The sequence below is a fragment of the Bison bison genome, unplaced genomic scaffold (genome assembly GCF_000754665.1).
Source record: "Bison bison bison isolate TAMUID 2011002044 unplaced genomic scaffold, Bison_UMD1.0 scf7180017864229, whole genome shotgun sequence".
Classification (NCBI taxonomy): Eukaryota; Metazoa; Chordata; class Mammalia; order Artiodactyla; family Bovidae; genus Bison; species Bison bison.
This window is the reverse complement of record NW_011494801.1, coordinates 578,610-599,976: the sequence shown is the minus strand read 5'-3', so window position 1 is coordinate 599,976 and position 21,367 is coordinate 578,610. Positions and strand designations below refer to the sequence as shown.

The following is a 21,367-nucleotide window of genomic DNA, read 5'->3' as shown; positions in this document are numbered from 1 at the left end:
GAGGGATCTTCGCTTCCTGACCAGAAATCAAACCCTGTGCCCCTTGTAGTGGAGCATGAGCTCTTAACCACTGGACCACCAGTCCCTCACCAATAACTTTTTGACTAACCTCTAACAAACAAAACTGAAAAAAAGATTCTAAACTGTTAATATGTCTTTTTAAAATGGTGGTATCACTTAATTTTACAACAACCTAATACATTCTAGGACTGAACCAACAAAATTGTTGAGCATCAGGTTTTTCCACACAGAAAAGCAATACAAAAATGGACAACTAGAGAACTCTATGGTTTTAAATGGCAATTGTAGGTTTATGTATGAACTCATGATGAGATGAAGACAGAGAGGGAGGAGGAAAGGGAGGAAGGAGTGGGCAGGTGAGTCTAGCCACGTAAAAATGTGTATTAAGGGTAGTACACAACACATTTCCTAGCTCTCTCCACTAAGGAGAACTAGAACCAAAGATGCTCTAGTAGGAATGAACACCTAGCACCCAGATTCTATCTCCTAAATACTCTCCTCCATTAAACAGAATCAGGGTTCCTTGGATAAATGGCTAATTTAAAGCTAGAGAAGGGAAAGTAAAAGATGAACCTGGAATATTTGGAGCTGGAGAAGCAAACAAACACTTAAAGAATGAGGCAGCATTGTAAAATTTGACAACAAAACCCAAACTCCAAACAAACAACAAAGAAACCACTGGCTATAAAGAAACCAATCTGAGCAAAAAATAAGTTAATAAGACATTACAGCTCACTGAATAAGATACTAGGAATATATAAGTCCATAGTCATAAAAGAAAAAAAAAAGTCAGCAAAAAGGAAAAGCTTCTTACAGTAGAATGCTAGTAAATGCCGAGACGACAACCAAATTAGAGCACCACCATTTCACAAATATAGTCATAACTGACTAGCAGATGATAAGCTAGCAGATTAAAGATTAAAGAATAGATAATCTACCAAATTTCAAAGACTCTCCAAACAGAATATTAATTGTACAGTGAAAAAGAGTAACTTTTCAATGGAAAAATTTGGCTGACATTATCTGAAGCAAGTGATCAAAGTTATCAGTAATGAGATTAAAATCAGATGCCTCCAGATCTGACACATCTGAGAAGAGACATCACTTTTGAAGTACTCTTGCTAAAAATATACAACCTCATACTGGTGAAATTATTTGCAGAGAAGCAATAAGACACAGACATAGAGAACAGACTTATGGACATGAAAGAAGGGGAGGAAGGTGAGAGTGGATATATGGAGAGAGTGACATGGAAATATACATCACAGTATATAAAACAGATGCCAATGGGAATTTGCTGTATGACTCAGGGAACTCAATCTGAGGCTCTGTAACAACCTAGACCAGAAGGACGGGGAGAGAGGTGGGAGGGAGGTTCAAGAGGGAGGGGGGAGATATATATATATAGAGAGAGAGGGTATATATATATAGTTGATTCATGTTGATGTTTGGCAGAAACCAACACAATACTATAAAGCAATTATCCTTCAATTAAAAATAAATAAATTACACACACACAACCCCAATCGAACCATGAGGAAATATAAGCAAACTCATACTGAGAAAAATTTTACAAAGTAATTGGCCTGCACTCTTCAAAAAGGTCAAGACCACCAAAGTCTAAGATTAATGAATAATTCCAGGTTAAAAGGATCCTAAAGAGACATAATAACTAAATGTAACATGTCATCCTGGGTTGGACCCTAGGTGTTTATTTTTTGCCAAAGAAGACCTTATTAGAACTAGCAAAACATGAATATAGCCTTTAGATTAGACAGTAGTATTGATCACACGGACCACAGCCATGTCTAACGCAATGAAACTAAGCCATGCCGTGTAGGTCCACCCAAAACGGATGGGTCATAGCTGAGAGGTCTGACAGAATGTGGTTTGCTGGAGAAGGGAATGGCAAACCACTTCAGTATTCTTGCCTTGAGAACCCCATGAACAGTATGAAAAGGCAAAATGATAGGATACTGAAAGGGGAACTCCCCAGGTCGGTAGATGCCCAATATGCTACTGGAGATCAGTGGAGAAATTACTCCAGGAAGAATGGATGGAACCAAAGCAAAAACAATACCCAGTTGTGGATGTACCCAGAAGCAAGGTCTGGTGCTGTAAAGAGCAATACTGCATAGGAACCTGGAATGTTCAGATCAGATGTTAGATCCATGAATCAAGGCAAATTCAGTTCAGTTACTTCAGCCACTCAGTCGTGTCCGACTCTTTATGACCCTATGAATCGCGGCACGCCAGGCCTCCCCGTCCATCACCAACTCCCGGAGCTCACTCAAACTCACGTCTATCAAGTCTGTGATGCCATCAGCCATCTCATCCTCTGTAGTCCCCTTCTCCTCTGGCGCCCAATCCCTCCCAGCATCAGAGTCTTTTCCAATGAGTCAGCTCTTTGTATGAGGTGGCCAAAGTATTGGAGTTTCAGCTTTAGCATCATTCCTTCCAAAGGTACCCTGGGCTGATCTCCTTTTGAATGGACTGGTTGGATCTCCTTGCAGTCCAAGGGACTCTCAAGAGTCTTCTCCAACACAAGGCAAATTGGAGTGGTCTAATAGGAGATGGCAAGACTGAAAGTCAACATTCCCGGAATCAGCGAACTAAAATGGACTGAAATGGGTGAATTTAACTCAGATGACCATTATATCTACTACTGTGGGCAAGAATCCCCTAGAAGAAATGGAGTAGCCATCATGGTCAACAAGAGTTCGAAATGCAGTACTTGGATGAAATCTCAAAAATGACAGAATGATCTCTGTTCATTTCCAAGGAAAATCATTCAATCCAAATCATTCCAAATCATTCCAAATCAAAATCATTCAATCACGGTAATCCAAGCCTATGCCCCAACCAGTAACGCTGAAGAAGCTGAAGTTGAATGGTTATATGAAGACCTACAAGAGATTTTAGAACTAACACCCAAAAAAGATGTCCTTTTCATTATAGGGGACTGGAATGCAAAAGTAGGAAGTCAAGAAACACCTGGGGTAACAGGCAAATTTGGCCTTGGAGTATGGAATGAAGCAGGACAAAGGCTAACAGAGTTTTGCTAATAGAGTTTGCTGGTCATAGCAAACACCCTCTTCCAACAACACAAGAGAAGACTCTACACATGGACATCACCAGATGGTCAACACTGAAATCAGACTGATAATATTCTTTGCAGCCAAAGATGGAGAAGCTCTATACAGTCAACAAAAACAAGACTGGGAGCTGACTGTGGCTCAGATCATGAACTCCTTATTGCCAAATTCAGACTTAAATTGAAGAAAGTAGGGAAAACCACTAGACCATTCAGGTATGACCTAAATCAAATCCCTTATGATTATACAGTGGAAGTGAGAAATAAATTTAAGGGACTAGACCTGATAGACTGCCTGATGAACTATGGATGGCGGTTCATGACACTGTACAGAAGACAGGGATCAAGACCATCCTCATGGAAAAGAAATGCAAAAAAGCAAAATGGCTGTCTGAGGAGGCTTTACAAATAGCAGTGAAAAGAAGAGAAGTGAAAAGTAGAGGAGAAAAGGAAAGATATAAGCATCTGAATGCAGAGTTCCAAAGAATAACAAGGAGAGATAAGTAAGCCTTCCTCAGCGATCAATGCAAAGAAATAGAGGAAAACAATAGAATGGGAAAGACTAGAAATCTCTTCCAAAAAATTAGAGATACCAAGGGAACATTTCATGCAAAGATAGGCTCCATAAAGGACAGAAATGGTATGGACCCAAGAGAAGCAGTGATATTAAGAAGAGGTGGCAAGAAAACACAGAAGAACTCTACAAAAAAGAGCTTCATGACCCAGATAATCATGATGGTGTCATTACTCACCTAGAACCAGACATCCTGGAATGTGAAGTCAACAGGGCCTTGGAAAGCATCACTACGAACAAAGCTAGTGGAGGTGATGGAATTCCAGGTGAGCTATTTCAAATTCTGAAAGATGATGCTGTGAAAGTGCTGCACTCAATATGCCAGCAAATTTGGAAAACTCAGCAGTCACCACAGGACTGGAAAAGGTCAGTTTTCATTCCAATCCCAAAGAAAGGCAATGCCAAAGAATGCTCATACTACCGCACAATTGCACTCATCTCACACGCTAGGAAAATAATGCTCAAAATTCTCCAAGCCAGGCTTCAGCAATACATGAACCATGAACTTCCAGATGTTCAAGCTGGATTTAGAGAAGGCAGAGGAACCAGATATCAAATTGCCAACATCTGCTGGATCATGGAAAAAGCAAGAGAGTTGCATAAAAACATCTAGTTCTGCTTTATTGACTATGCCAAAGCCTTTGACTGTGTGGATCACAATAAACTGTGGAAAATTCTGAAAGAGATTGGAATACCAGACCACCTGATCTGCCTCTTGAGAAACCTATATGCAGGTCAGGAAGCAACAGTTAGAACTGGACATGGAACAACAGACTGGTTCCAAATAGGAACAGGAGTATGTCAAGGCTGTATATTGTCACCCTGTTTATTTAACTTCTATGCAGAGTACATCATGAGAAACACTGGGTTGGAAGAAGCACAAGCTGGAATCAAGATTGACCGGAGAAATATCAATAACCTCAGATATGCAGATGACACCACCCTTATGGCAGAAAGTGAAGAGGAACTGAAGAACCCCCTTGATGAAAGTAAAAGAGGAAAGTTAAAAAGTTGGCTTAAAGCTCAACATTCAGAAAATGAAGATCATGGCATCTGGTCCCATCAGTTTATGGGAAATAGATGGGGAAACAGTGGAAACAGTGTCAGACTTTATTTTTGGGGGGGCTCCAAAATCACTGCAGATGGTGACTGCAACCATGAAATTAAAAGACGCTTACTCCTTGGAAGGAAAGTTATGACCAACCTAGATAGCATATTCAAAAGTAGAGACATTACTTTGCCAACAAAGGTCCATCTAGTCAAGGCTATGGTTTTTCCAGTGGTCATGTATGGATGTGAGAGTTGGACTGTGAAGACAGCTGAGCGCCGAAGAGTTGATGCTTTTGAACTGTGGTAGGGGAGAAGACTCTTGAGAGTCCCTTGGACTGCAAGGAGATCCAACCAGTCCATCCTAAAGGAGATCAGTCCTGGGTGTTCACTGGAAGGACTGATGCTGAAGCTGTAACTCCAGTACTTTGGCTACCTCATGTGAAGAGCTGACTCACTGGAAAAGACCCTGATGCTGGGAGGGTTTGGGGGCAGGAGGAGAAGGGGACGACAGAGGATGAGATGGCTGGATGGCATCATTGACTCGATGGACGTGAGTTTGAGTGAACTCCGGGAGTCGGTGATGAACAGGGAGGCCTGGCGTTTTGTGATTCATGGGGTCGCAAACAGCCGACACTACTGAGCAACTGAACTGAACTGATTGTAGCAATGGTAATATACTGTTTTGATAACTGTATTGTGGCAATACACATGTTCCTGTTCTTACGAACATTTCTGATATTCAGGGTGAAAAGGCATGGGGCAGCAACTCACTCTTAAGTGGTTGAGAAAAAGAAACTGTTTATTTTTATAAACATATTAAAATATTAACAATTAGAATCTGAGAATGGTATATACAATTTCCTTGTACTGCTGCTAAGTAACTTCAGTCGTGTCCGATTCTGTGTGACCCCATAGACGGCAGCCCACCAGGCTCCCTGGTCCCTGGGATCCTCCAGGCAAGAACACTGGAGTGGGTTGCTATTTCCTTCTCCAATGCCTGAAAGTGAAAAGTGAAAGTGAAAGTGAAGTCGCTCAGTCGACTCTTAGCGACTCCATCGACTGGGGCCCACCAGGCTCCTCCATTCATGGGATTTTCCAGGCAAAAGTACTGGAGTGGGGTGCCATTGCCTTCTCCGTTCCTTGTACTAGAGTCTTTCAAATTTTCTGTAAGCCTGAAATATCAAAACAAAAAATACTTTCCATTTCATTTTTATATTTCTTATAAGAATTCTATGTAATAGAGTATTTAAATGGATACTATATACTTTCATCAATACAGACACTCTAAATGAAAAATACTGTCATTTTATCTATTATTTTGCTTTTGCTTTTAGTGATAAACAAATTAACAATGTATCTTATAATCAGTGAAACCTTATATTCAAGGAAATACAATGATTCCAAAGTTTCATAGGAAAGTCATGCTTTAAATGGCACAAACTAATCCTACTGTATTTCTCAGTTCAGAAAAAAGTCAGTATGATTATCACAAAATCACATAAGTACCTTGTGTTGCTGGAATAATCCCACATGGCCACCTCTAGGAGGCTCCGAACCCAGGTCTTGGAAGGCTCCTTCAGAAATTTTTGCTGGTAGATCCCTACTACAAGATCCTCTACAGTGAGAAGTTCTAGATCTTGTCTGATTTCTTCCATTGGTAAATAAAAACAAACATAAAATTAGTGAATTCAGGTAGACAGAACATGTAAATGAAAATGGAAACACACATACTAAAATGCATTTGAGCAGTGACCCAGTTTAACTTACCTGATGACTTTGCCATATGCTTCAAACACCAGTTGACTCTGGCTCTATCATCAGACTAGAGAAGGGAAAAAATTTTACTTGTATTTTCTTCTATCCTGTTACTTTCAATTAATAAGGCCCTTTCAAACTGTGGGAGGGAGGATGGGGAAGGGGAAGGGAAAGGCTGAAGAGTCCACGATAACTAAATGAGAATGGTTAAAAAAAAAAAAGGGCAACATATACTAGAAAATACTGCTAATAATAACCAGTTACGTTCATAAGGCATTGTTAATATACTTTATGAACAGCAAGTGAGACTTAGGGTAGGCAAACGAAACCAATGTTCAGAAAAAGATAAGGTGATTTATGTTCATGGTGAGAAATGTTTGATTTTTACTGTTTTATTAATAAAACAGTAAGGTTAAAACCCAATTCTACTACACCAAGCCTGAAAGAATTTACACAAAACAAAGAATAAAATTACAAAAAGAAGATCAAGGAATTACTACAAAAATAGTTCTGAATAAATGGTACTCTTGCCTGGAAGTGATAGGTGTACAAACCAGAAACCCATCCTTCAGGGTAAAAAGATATTGAAGATATTTCAGAAGGAGGAACTATAAACATGAAATCTACCAAAGGTGAAATATATTCAGTTACTGCAGTCTTCAAAATCCGTCCAATATTACACAAATGTAGAAGAAAAGGCATTATACATACCTAATTACATTCAAAGCAACTAAAAATGAACATATTTTAACACACAGTTAAGACACAGGCGAAAGTTCTTTCTGTGGGTATCTTTCATGGATCTTCTATTTTCTAAGTAGATGACTTAAAAGAAATTCTTATGTTGAAATTACCTTGCAGTAGATAGGTGGCCAGTTCCCTGGGTTTGGATGAATGAATCTATAAAGATTTTCTAACACAGTTGCTTGGTCATGCCCAGATTCAAAGTGTGAAATAGGAATCTTGTGACTAGAATCACCTGAAGGAAATAAAAAGGTAGGTAGGAGTTAAAATTTGACCAAGACAGATATGGATTAGGTATAGAAGGGTGGGTATAGGAAGGAGTAATGGGTAACTTGTATTTAAGTACTTGTACAAAGCCTGGTTATGGTCAGGTACTTTACAAATTTTATCCCATAATATTATAAAATAGGTAATATATACCTGTGGCGGATTCATTTTGATATTTGGCAAAACTAATACAATTATGTAAAGTTTAAAAATAAAATTAAAAAAATAGGTAATATACATATTAAAGAAGAGGGAACTGAGAATCACAGAAGTTAACAGTAAGTTAACAGCTGGTGAACAGTGGAGTCAGGACTCAAGCCCAGGCTTGTTAAGTGAAAGCAGCAGTGTTTTCACCATTTCTAAGCTGCTCTTCACGAATCTGTTTTATTAAAAAGACTGGAGACCTTGTAAACCAGTAATGACTGGTTTTTAGAAGGTTGTAAAATGGTATTTCCACTTCCAGTAAAATACAGACGAAGTAATACAAACTTCCCACAAAAATTTAGGATATCAAAAACAGCTACAGTAGCAAGGAATTATTAGGTCAAAAGCAAAATAAGCCACAGAGGTGATCAAATGCAAAGAGAGGTGATCAAAATGCAAAGAGAGGTGATCAAAATGCAAAGAAGTCAGAGAGGTCAGCCTAACTCTGGAGGCAGTTTTTACCCTGGAGTCATTTGCTAATTCCTTAATAGAAAGTTTACTGGCTAAGAAGTTGTGTTTCAGACAGCTTTGGGGGCCTGGTTTGTGAGACCCCTGGTGTCTAGAAAAAGCAATCATAAATCCTTTCTAGAAGAGAAATATCAACCTCAAGTTACCTTAAACCATTTTTTTCCCCAGATAATCTATATGAATAAACCAGGTAAACACACACGAAAGAGAGAACCAAGACAAAGTTGAAAGACAAAATCGAGTCCAGAAGCGGAAGTTTCTGGACATAGATTTTAAATAATCATGCTTATTATTTGATGAGATCAAATTACAAATTTCAACATAAAATTGGAAACTATTAAGAAAAAGAATGCTAGGAACTCTCTGGTGGTCTAGTGATGGGGACTTGGCATTTTCACTGCTGGGGCCCTGGGTTCAATCCTTCAAGCAGCGCTGTGCAGCCAATTAAAATAATAATACAGGAAGAGTTCAAGTTCTGGTAATGACAGACTAAGGAAATGATAGAACACATCAAACACCTGCTTGAAGGCACTGCAGAGACACAAATGAAGAGAGGAATTTTAAGTCCAAAATCTTAAAATGAAGAAATCCTACAGAGCTGAATCTGGCAGTTGGGTAGAAGAGATACAGAGACTGAGAAACTGAGATTTCTACAGACCTAGAGCTAGTAAGAATTTAATATATTACTCCAGAATTACTTGTGTATATATAAAAATTTATAAAAAATACTCAATTGTCTTCTGGCCTCCACTGTTTATGCTGTGGAGCCCATTATAAACTTTACTGATGATTTCTTTGCATGTGTGCCAAGTCATATCTACTGTTCAGCACTCAAAAATGACAAGACCTGTTAAGAGAGCTGAATATGTGACTGAACATCAAGATAAACAGACTGCAAAAATATATCCAAAAAAGAAGATCGCCATAATAGTTAACCAACATAAAACTTTAAAAAAACAAGGCTTATTATGTTCAAGGAAATAAAATTACTGATAACTTAAACAGAACCATAAAAAAGAACAAATGTAGACTCAAAAACTGAAAATACATTCCCCAAACCATTTTAGAATGGCAAAACAGCCTTGATGAGAAAATAAAGATTAACCTCAGGTTTAACATGAATGCACAAATCCTAAAACAAACTATTGGCTTGTCCAAAAAGTTTGGTTTTTCTGTAAAATGGCTCTAGTAGTGCTTTAGGTGTCTTTAACTTCATTCAAAACAGTTTTGTTCCACTGTATTATAACAGTTGTCATATCAGTGTGCATTTTAAAGAGTTTACCAAAACTGCTGAATTTTTGTGAAGCCATTTTAATACTGAAGACGGAAGGGAAAAAAAGCCACATTTTCAGAATAATATGCTTTATTATTTCAAGGTAAAAACACAACTGAAGCACAAAGAAAGATTTGTGAAGTATATAGAAAAGGTCTTGTGACTGATCAGATGTGCCAAAAGTGGTTTGCACAGTTTCATGGTAGAGATTTCTTGCTGGACGATGCTTCATGGTTGGGCAGACCAGTTGAAGGTGACAGCAATCAAACTGAGATATCGAGAACAATGAACTTTATTCCACATGGGAGATAAGTGACATACTCAAAATATCCAACTCAACCACTGAAAATCAAAACACTATGGTAACTGCTTTTATTAAATATGTTTGGGCTGCACATGAGGAAAAAAAACACAACCTTCTTGATCATATTTCTGAATGCAATTCTCTACTTAAAACATAACAAAAACATTTCGTTTTCTGAATAAATTGTGATGGGTGATAAAAAGCAGATACAGTATAATAATGTAAGTGGAAGATATCACGGGGAAAGCAAAATGAATCACCACCAACCACACCAAAGGCCGATCTTCACCCAAAGAAGGTGATGGTGTGTACATGATGGGACTGGAAGGGATGAGCTTCTTCTGGAAAACCAAACGATTCATTCCAATAATTACTACTCCCAATTAGACCAACAGAAAGCAGCACTCAATGAAAAGCATCCAGAATTAGCCAAAAGAAAACACAGAATCTTCCATCAGGATAACACAAGTTTGCATGTTTCTTTGATGACCAGGCAAAAGCTGTTAAAGCTTGGCTGGGAAGTTCTGATTTATTCACCATAGTCACTAGCCACTGCACCTTCAAATTTCCACTTATTTTGATCTTTACAAACTTCTTTTAAAGAAAAAAAAATTTCAATTCTCTGGTGTAAAAGGCACCTGGAATAATTCTTTGTTCTAAAAGGAAGATGGAATTATGAAGTTGCTGAAAAATGGTAGAAGTTAGTGGAAAAAAATGGTGAATCACTGTTTAATAAAGCTCTTGGTAAAAATGAAAAACGTGTCCTTTATTTTTACTTTTTAAAAACCAAAGGAACTTTTTGATCAACCCATATTAGCAAAGTGAATCCAGCAATTTATTTAAGAGTTATATAGTGAAAATGTTGGATTTGTTCGTGGAATGTAAGGTTAGTTTTTAAGATTAGTAAATCACCATATAAACAAAAGACACAAATCATCTGATATACAGAAAAAGTATTCATTAAAATATGCAACTGATATCTCTAGTGAAAGTGGGAACAAAAGGGAACTTCTTTATCCTGATAAACAGTATATACCAAAACTAAAAAAGAGAGAGAAAAACGATAGCAAACAGAACACTCACTGGTGAAAGATTAGAAACTAGAGTTCACAGCCAACACACTAGGACAAACAGGTTTTAAACGTTTTAAATAAAAGATACAGACTAGAAGAAGTCATTTCACAAATATAAGGAACTTTCTAAAAACCTCAGTTTAGCAAAGGTGGGATAAAACCAAAACAAAATATAAACAATTAGAAAATATAATTTTGATTCAATTAAAAAAATACTAAAGAGAATAATTTTTAAATAAAATTAATTTTATTTCTGAGAAAAAAATATAATTGAGATCTATTACATATAATTAGCAAGAAAAATGATAAGCTATAACTAATAAGATAAAGACTATAGAGAAAACTAAGACTTTACTATAAAGAACTACACATTTAAAAAATAAGAGTAGCTCTATATTAAAACATTTCTAACTGGGGAATTTTTGCAGAAACCAATGCCAGTGGCATTAATATGTCTCTGGTCAAAAATGTGTAAACATAAAGAATATCATGAAGCTGTCAGTTCTTTTCAAAATGATTCAAAGATTCAAATATATTCAAAATACTGAGATTAGTTTCTCTGCACAGAGGACAAGAAGGCAAAGTAAAAGGACCTGAGTTCACCTCCTCTCGCTAAGAGTCAGACACGACTGAGCGACTTCACTTTCCCTTTTCACTTTCATGCATTGGAGAAGGCAATGGCACCCCACTCCAGTACTCTTGCCTGGAGAGTCCCAGGGATGGGGGATCCTGGTGGGCTGCCGTCTATGGGGTCGCACAGAGTTGGACACGACTGAAGTGACTTAGCAGCAGCAAGAAACACTAAAAATCACAACTAACTGCTGAAAAACTAGCAATAAAGAAGACTGGAACCTCTCCAAAAAATATTCTACCTCCAAAAACAAAAAAAGAACACCACAACAAGATGGTGGGGGCACATTTGCAAAATAATCAAATCTCACACCTGCCAGTTGGGTGAAGCACAAACTGGAAAATATCTCAGAAGTTCTCCCACAGGCATGACAGTTCTGAGCCTTGTGTCAGGCTCCTTAGTCCGGGGGCCTGCTATTGGGAGGAGGAGCCACCAGAGCCATTTGGCTTTGAAGGCTAGCAAGGCTTGCTACAAGAGCTCCAGTGGGCTGGAGGGAAGCAGAAACCCCGGTCTTGGAGAGCACACATAAGATCTCATGTGTACCAGGACCCAGGGGGAAAAGCAGCAGCTTCATAGGAGTCTGGGCTAGACTCACCTGCTGGTCCTAGAGGATCTTCTTGCAAAGCGGGGGCTGCTGTGGTTCACTGTGGGGACAAGAGCACTGGTGGAAAAGGTTCTGGGGCATGCACACTGCTGTGAGCTGTCCTGAAGGATACCATTTTAATGCCAGGTCCTAGCCCCACCCAACAGCCTGAAGGTTCCAGTGCTGAGATGCCTCAAGCCAAAAAATAAACAGAGTGGGAACATATCCCTACTCAAAAGACAAGCTGCTTAAAGTTTTCCTGAGCTCAGTGAAGTGAGTGAAGTCGCTCAGTGTCCGACTCTTTGTGACCCTATGGATTGTAGCCTACCAGGCTCCTCCCTTCCATGGGATTCTCCAGGCAAGAGTACTGGAGTGGGTTGCCATTTCCTTCTCCAGGTGATCTTCCTGAGCTCAAAGCTGCCTCTAAACACAATCTTTGCCACTGCCCTGCCCGCCAGAGGAACAGGACCCCGCTCCAACCACCAGGGGGCAGACACCAGAAGAAAAATGAATTACAACCTTGTAGCCAATGGGACTACAAAGACAGAAAGTGAGACAAAGTGGGATGACAGAGGAATAGGTTCCAGATGAAGGAACAACAACAAAAAAACACTAAGTGGAGATAGACAATCTACCTGAAAAAGAATTGAGTGTAATGACAGTAAAGAGGATCCAAAATCTTGGAAAAAGAATGGAGGCACAGACCAAGAAGATGCAAGCAATGTTTAACAAAGAGCTAGAAGATTCAAAGAACACAGATGAACAATACAATAACTGAAATGAAAAATACACTAGAAGGAATCAATAGCAAAATCAATGAGGCAGAAGAATGGATAAGTGAGCTGGAAGACAGAATGGTGGAACTCACAGCTGTGGAACAGAGTAAAGAAAACAAAAGAAAAAAGAATAAAAAGAAATGAGGTCAGTTTAAGAGAACTCTGAGACAATATTAAATGCACGAGAATTCATGTTATAGGGGTCCTGAAAGAAGATGTAGAGAAAGGGCCTGACAAAATATTTGAAGATATAATATCTGAAAACTTCCCTATTATGGAAAAGTCACCCAAGTTGAGGAGGCAGAGTCATGTACAGCAGAAACCCAAGGAGGAATGTGCCAAGACACATGTTAACCAAATTGATAAAAATAAAAGACAAAAGTAAAATATTAAAAGCAACAAGGGAAAAGCAACAAATAACATTAAGAGAATCCCTGTAAGGTTATCAGCTGATTCTTCAGGAAAAACTCTACAGGCCAGAAGAAAATGGTTGGACATATTTAAAATGATGAAGGGAAAAACGACAACCAAAAATACTCTACTCAGCAAGGCTCTCATTCATATTTGATGCAGAAATCAAAAGCTTTATAGACAAGCAAAAGTTGTGAGAATTCAGCACTACCAAGCCAGTTTCATAACAAATAGTACAGGAACTTCTCTAAATGGAAATGAAAAGGCTGCAACTAGAAACAAAATTACAAATAGGAAAGCTCACCAGTACACACAGTAAAAACAGGAAATCACTCACACAGAATGAGTAGAGTACAAATGCAGGATAATGGAAACACATTTGAAATTAAGAGACCAGCAACTTAATCTTGGATATATAGACTTCTATGTAAACAGATCAAGTGCTCCAACCAAGACATACAGTGGTTGAACGTCCAAAAATAAGACCACATATATGCTGTTTACAAGAGAACCACTTCAGATCTAGGGATACATACAGACTGAAAGCGAGGAGATGGAAAACGACATTCCATGCAAAAGAAAATCAACAAGGGAATAATCCTCGTATCAGAAAAAATGAACTTAAAAATAAAGACATACAAGATACAAAGAAGGATACTACCGAATGATCAAGTTCAGTTCAGTTGCTCAGTCATGTCCGATTCTTCGTGACCACCACGGACTGCAGCACAGCAGACCTCCCTGTCCATCACAAACTCCCAGAGTTCACACAAACTCAGGTCCATTGAGTCAGTGATGCCATCCAGCCATCTCATCCTCTGTTGTCCCCTTCTCCTCCTGCCCCCAATCCCTCCCAGCATCAGAGTCTTTTCCAGTGAGTCAACTCTTCGCATGAGGTGGCCAAAGTACTGGAGTTTCAGCTTTAGCATCATTCCTTCCAAAGAACACCCAGGACTGATATCCTTTAGAATGGACTGGTTGGATCTCCTTGCAGTCCAAGGGACTCTCAAGAGTCTTCTTCAACACCACAGCTCAAAAGCATCAATTCTTTGGTGCTCAGCTTTCTTTATAGTCCAACTCTCACATCAATACATGATTACTGGAAAAACCGTAGCTTTGACTAGACGGACTTTTGTTGGCAAAGTAATGTCTCTGCTTTTGAATATGCTGTCTAGGTTGATCATAAATTCTCTTCCAAGGAGGAAGTGTCTTTAAATTTCATGGCTGCAGTCACCATTTGTAGTGATTTTGGAGCCCCCAAAAACAGTCTGACACTGTTTCCCCATCTATTTCCCATGAAGTGATGGGACCAGATGCCATGATCTTCGTTTTCTGAATGTTGAGCTTTAAGCCAACTTTTTCACTCTCCTCTTTCACTTTCATCAAGCGGTTCTTTAGTTCCTCTTCACTTTCTGCCATAAGGGTGATGTCATCTGCATATCTGAGGTTATTGATCCGGCAATCTTGATTGAAGCTTGTACTTCATCTAGCCCAGCGTTTCTCATGATGTACTCTGCATATAAGTTAAACAAACAGGGTGACAATATACAGCCTTGAAGTACTCCTTTCCCAATTTGGAACCAGTCTGCTGCTCCATGTCCGGTTCTAAACTGTAGCTTCCTGATCTGCATACAGATTTCTGAAGAGGCAGGTCAGGTGGTCTGGTATTCCCTTCTCTTTAAAAATTTTCCAGAGTTTGTTGTGGTTCACACTGTCCAAGGCTTTGGCATAGTCAAGAAAGCAGATGTTTTTCTGGAACTCTCTAGCTTCTTCAATGATCCAGTGGATGTTGGCAATTTGATCTCTGCTTCTTCAGCCATTTCTAAATCCAGCTTGAATACCTGGAAATTCACGGTTCACGTATTGCTGAAGCCTGGCTCAGAGAATTCTGAGCATTACTTTACTAGCATGTGAGATGAGTGCAAATGTGTGGTACTTTGAGCATTCTTTGGCATTGCCTTTTTTTGGGATTAGAATAAAAACTGACCTTTTCCAGTCCTGTGGCCACTGCTGAGTTTTCCAAATTTGCTGGCATATTGAGTGCAGCACTTTCACAGCATCATCTTTCAGGATTTGAAATAGCTCAACTGGAATTCCATCACCTCCACTAGTATTGTTCATAGTAATGCTTTCTAAGGCCCACTTGACTTCATATTCCAGGATGTCTGGCTCTGGGTGAGTGATCACACCATCATGATTATCTGGGTCATGAAGATTTTTTTGTATAGTTCTTCTGTGTATTCTTGCCACCTCTTCTTAATATCTTCTGCTTCTGTTAGGTCCATACAATTTCTGTCCTTTATCAAGCCCATTGTTGCATGAAATGTTCCCTTGGTATCTCTAATTTTCTTGAAGACATCGCCAGTGTTTCCCATTCTATTGTTTTCCTCTATTTCTTTGCACTGATCACTGAGGAAAGCTTTCTTATCTCTCCTTGCTATTCTTTGGAACTCTGCATCTAAATGGGTATATCTTTGCTTTTTTCCTTTGCCTTTCACTTTTCTTGTATTAACAGCTATTTGTAAGGCTTCCTCAGACAACCATTTTGCATTTCTTTTCCTTGGGAATGGTCTTGATCCCTGCCTCCTGTACAATGTTACGAACCTCTGTCCATAGTTCTTCAGGCACTCTGTCTATCAAATCTAATCCCTTGAATCTATTTGTCACTTCTACTGTATAATGATCAAGAGATCAATCCAAAAAGAGGAATTAACAATTTTACATGCAATCAACATAGGAGCAATAATAATATAATGCAAATGCTAACAGTCATAGAGATTCAGGTTTGATCTCTGTGTTGGGAAGAGGAAGAAATGGGCCTCTGGGCCTGGAGAAGGAAATGGAAACCAATTTCAGGATTCTTGCTGAAACAAATCCCATGGACAGAGGAGCCTGGCAGGCTACAATCCATAGGGTCACAAGAGTCAGACACAACTGAGCAACTGAACAAGACACACGCACCAGCCATGAAAGGAGAAGTCAACAGTAACACAAGAGTGGGGACTTCAACATTACATTTATATCAACAGACAGATCATCCAAATCGAAATCAGTAAGAAACGCAGGTCTTAAATACACATTAGACAGACTTAACTGATACTTATAAGAACATTCCATCTGAAAGCAGCAAAATACAAATTCTTCTCAAGTGCACATGAAACATTCTCCAGGAGTGATCACAGGCTAGGCCACAAAGCAAGCTTGGGTAAAACTGCAATTACATCAATCTTTTCCAACCACAACACTAGAAGATTTTTTAAAAAATCAAGAAAAAAAAAACTCAAGAGGATAAACAATATGCTGCTAAATAACTAATGGATCATGGGGAAGAAAGAGGAAATAAAAAAATACTTAGAGATAAATGCAAACAAAAGCACGATGATCCAAATTTATGGGATGCATCAAAAGCAGTTCTAAGAGGGAAGTTTATAAGCAATACAATCTTATCTCAGGAAACAAGAAAAATCTGTCAAACAAAAAAATCTAACATTACGCCTAGAGCAACCAGAGGAAAAAAAAAAAACTTAAAATTAGCAGAAGGAAAGAAAGAGCAGAAATAAATGAAATGGAGACAAAACAATAAATTAAATAGAGACAAAATAAACAATAGACAAGGTCAATGAAACCAAAAGCTGGTTCTTTGAGAAGATAAACAAAATTGATAAACCTGTAGCTAGACTCATCAAGGAAAAAAGGGAGAGGGCTGAACTTAAAACTAGAAGTGAAATACGAAGAAATTATAATGGATACCACAGAAATACAAAGGATCAAAGGAAGCTACTATGAGAAACTACACATCAATAAAATGGACAATCCAGAAGAAACAGACAAATTATTAGAAAAGTGTGTGCGTATCTGTGCTCAGTTGCTCAGTTGTGCTCGATTTTTGGAGAACTTATAGACTGTAGCCCACCAGGCTCCTCTGTCCATGGGATTTTCCAGGCAAGAATACTGGAGTGGGTTGCCATTTCCTCCTCCAGGGGGTCTTCCCACCCCAGGAATGGAACCCATGACTCCTGCACTGAGCCACCTGGGAAGCTTATTAGAAAAGTACAACCTTCCAAACCAGGAAGAAACATAAAATACAAACAGAACAATCATAAGTACTGAGATTGAAACTAATTAAAACACTCCCAACAAAGTTAAGTCCAGGACCAGATGGCATCACAGGCGAGTTCCATTAAACACTTAGAGCAGAGTTAGCATCTATCCATCTGAAACTATTCTGAAAAATGGCACAGGAAGGAACACTTCCAAACTCATTCTGAGGCCAAAATCAGGCAAAGAAGACACACAAAAATATTAGAGGCCACTATCAATGAACAAAGATGCAAAAACCTCAGTAAATACTAGCAAACTAAATCCAACAGTATATTAAAAGGATCATACATCATGATCAAATGGACTTATCCCAAAGATACAAGTATTTTTAAGTATCTCCAAGTCAGTGTGATGCACCCCATTTACAAATTAAAGAAAATCCATAAAAAAGTGGGCACAGATGGAATATACCTCAACATAATAAAGGCCATATGTGACAAATTCAACACCATATTCAATGGTGAAAAGCTAAAACATTCCCTCTAAGACCAGGAACAAAACAAGGATGTCTACTCTCACCACTTTTATTGAACATAGTTTGGGAGTCCTAGCCAGGGCAATCAAAGAAGAAAACAAAACGAATCCAAATTGGAAAAGCAGTAGCATAACCATCACTGTTTGCAAATGACATACTATACATAGAAAATCCTAAAGATGTTACCAGAAAACTTACTACAGTTCATTAATTCAGTAAAATTTTAGGAGACTAAATTAATACACAGAAATCTGTTGCATACTTACACACTAAGAAAAAAAGAACAGAAAGAAAAAATAAGGAAACCATCTCATTTGCCATCACATCAAAAAGAGTAAAATATCTAGGAATAAATTTAACCTAAGGAGGCAAACAATTAGAATTGGACATGGAATAACAGACTGGTTCCAAATAGGAAAAGGAGTACGTCAAGGCTGTATACTGTCACCCTGCTCATTTAACTTATATGCAGAGTACATCATGAGAAACACTGGGCTGAAAGAAGCACAAGTTGGAATCAAGATTGCCGGGAGAAATATCAATAACCTCAGATATGCAGATGACACCACCCTTACGGCAGAAAGTGAAGAGGAACTAAAAAGCCTCTTGATGAAGGTGAAAGAAGAGAGTGAAGAAGTTGGCTTAAAACCCAACAGTCAGAAAACGAAGATCATGGCATCTGGTCCCATTACTTCATGGGAAATAGATGGGGAAACAGTGGAAACAGTGTCAGACTTTGTTTTTTTGGGCTCCAAAATCATTGCAGATTGTGATTGCAGACGTGAAATTAAAAGATGCTTACTCCTTGGAAGAAAAGTTATGACCAACCTAGATAGCATATTCAAAAGCAGAGACACTACTTTGCCAACAAAGGTCCGTCTAGTCAAGGCTATGGTTTTTCCAGTGGTCATGCATGGATGTGAGAGTTGGACTATAAAGAAAGCTGAGCGCCGAAGAATTGATGCTTTTGAACTGTGGTGCTGGAGAAGATTCTTGAGAGTCCCTTGGACTGCAAGGAGATCCAACCAGTCCATTCTAAAGGATATCAGTCCTGGGTGTTCTTTGGAAGGAATGATGCTAAAGCTGAAACTCCAGTACTTTGGCCACCTCATGCGAAGGGTTGACTCATTGGAAAAGACTCTGATGCTGGGAGGGATTGGGGGCAGGAGGAGAAGGGGACAACAGAGGATGAGATGGCTGGATGGCATCACTGACTCAATGGACCTGAGTTTGTGTGAACTCTGGGAGTTTGTGATGGACAGGGAGGCCTGGTGTGCTGCAATTCATGGGGTCACAAAGAGTCAGACAGAACTGAGCAACTCAGCTGAACTGAAGGAGGCAAAAGACCTGTACTCTGAAAACTAGAAGGTGCAGAGGAAAGAAACTAAAGATGACACAGATAGATAAACCATGTTCTCAGATCTGAAGAATCAATATTGTCAAAATGATTATACTACCCAAGGTAGTGTACTGACTCAATGCAATCCCTATCAAATTACCAATGTCACTGTTTTAGAGGACTAGAAAACAAAAACAACCTTAAAATTTGTAGGCAGACACAAAAGACTCCAAAACAGCCAAAGCAATCTTAAGATGAACAGAGCTGGAGGAATCAGGCTCCCTGACTTTAGATTATACTATAAAGCTAAGGTCATCAAAACAGTATGGTACTCATACAAAAACACAGAACAATGGAATAGGATAAAAAGCCCAGAAATAAACCCACTCACCTATGGTCAATAATCTACAGCAAAGAAGGCAAGAATATACAGTGGATAAAGGACAGTCTCTTCACTAAGCGGTGCTGGGAAAAATGGCCAGACACATGTGACAGAACGATATAATATTAAAACATTCTTTAAAAATGTACACAAAAATAAGGTCCAAATGATTAAAAACCTAAATGTAAGACCAGATACTGTAAAACTCTTAAGAGGAAAACAGAACACTCTCTGACATAAATCATGGCAGTATCTTTTTGGATCCACTTCCTAATAACAATAAAAACAATAATGAACAAATAGGACCTAACTAAAAGCTTTTACACAGGCCTTCCCTAGTGGTCTAGTTGCTAAGACTCTAAGTTCCCAATGCAGGAAGCCCTGCTTTGACCTCTCATCAAGGAGCTAGATCCCATATGCTGCAACAAAGTTTGAAGATCCCCTGGACTACAAGTAAGACCTGGCTCAACAAATACACAAATAAAAATAAACAAATATTTAAAAGCTTTTGCACAGCAAAGCAAACCATAAACAAAACCACAAGACAACCCACAGAATTAGAAAAAATATTTTCAAATGATGCAACCCACAAGACATTATTCCCTCAATCTACAAACAGCTCATGTTGCTGAATAAAAAAAAAAAAAAAAAATGGGTGGAAGATCTTAATAAACATTTTTCCAAAGATGTACAGATGATCAAAACGCACAAAAAAGATGCTCAACTTTGATAATTATCAAAATGCAAATCAAAATTATAATGCAAATAAAAATTATCTCAATAATTTTTATTTTCAAAATTTGCATTATATAAATTTTAAAATAAATTTTATATTTTTATAAATCTTTTAACATAAAAATTGCATTACAAATTATAAAATTTCCATTATAATTTATTGCAAATTATAAATTGTTATAATTTATAATATAAATTACTATAAAATTTGCATTACAATTATAAAATGAATTTACACTATAATTTTGATTATAATTCAAATAAAAATTATAATGCAAATCAAAATCACCACCATCATCAAAATGTCTACAAATAGTAAATGCTGGAGAGGGTATGGAGAAAAAGGAACCTCCTACACTGTTGGTAAGAATGTAAATTGGTACAACCACTATGAAAGAAGTCTGGAGGTTCCTTAAAAAAACTAAAAAGAGAGTTGCCATATGATCTAAGAATCCTACTCTTAGGCATATATCCAGAGAAAACCATACTTTGAAAATATACATGCACTTCAATGTTCACTGCAGTACTATTTCCAATAGCCAAGAAATGGAAGCAACCTAAATGTCCATCAACAGATGAATGGATAAAGATGTGGTACATATATACAATGGAAAAAAAAAAGAATAAGATAATGCCGTTTGGAGGGATTTACCCAGCATCCAGTGGTTAAGACTCTGCACTTCCACTGCAGAGGCACAGGTTTAATCCCAGGTTAGGGAACTGAAATACCACATTGTGTGCGGTGGGGGGAGGGGTCTCCCCCCCAAAAATGCCATTTGCAGCCAATATGGATAGACCCATAGACAATCTCTATAACCTAGAGAGATTATCACACCAAGTGAAGTAAGCCAGACAAAGATATATATGGCATTGCTATATGTGGAATCCAAAAAAAGAAAAATGATACAAATGAACTTATTTACAAAATAGAAGCATATTCACAGATTTAGAAAACAAACTTATGGCTACCAAAGGGGAAAGGTAAGGAGAGGAGGGATAAATTAGGAGTTTGGGATTAACATATACACAAGACACTACTTTGCCAACAAAGGTCCATCTAGTCAAGGCTATGGTTTTTCCAGTGGTCATGTATGGATGTGAGAGTTG

At 38.3% G+C, this 21,367-nt stretch overlaps 1 protein-coding gene across 3 annotated transcripts in view; it reads right to left on the bottom strand.

The window, feature by feature from the left end:
• MAEL (maelstrom spermatogenic transposon silencer) overlaps nt 1–21,367 on the bottom strand; it is a 57,212-nt gene that overhangs the window by 24,361 nt on the left and 11,484 nt on the right. For all 3 annotated transcript variants that reach the window (XM_010845990.1, XM_010845989.1, XM_010845991.1), the window contains 3 exons: nt 7,349–7,473; nt 6,507–6,561; nt 6,246–6,387 (listed from right to left, as the gene is read on the bottom strand). In XM_010845990.1, coding sequence (XP_010844292.1) covers nt 6,246–6,387; nt 6,507–6,561; nt 7,349–7,473 — 322 coding nt within the window. The remainder of the gene's footprint in view (nt 1–6,245; nt 6,388–6,506; nt 6,562–7,348; nt 7,474–21,367) is intronic.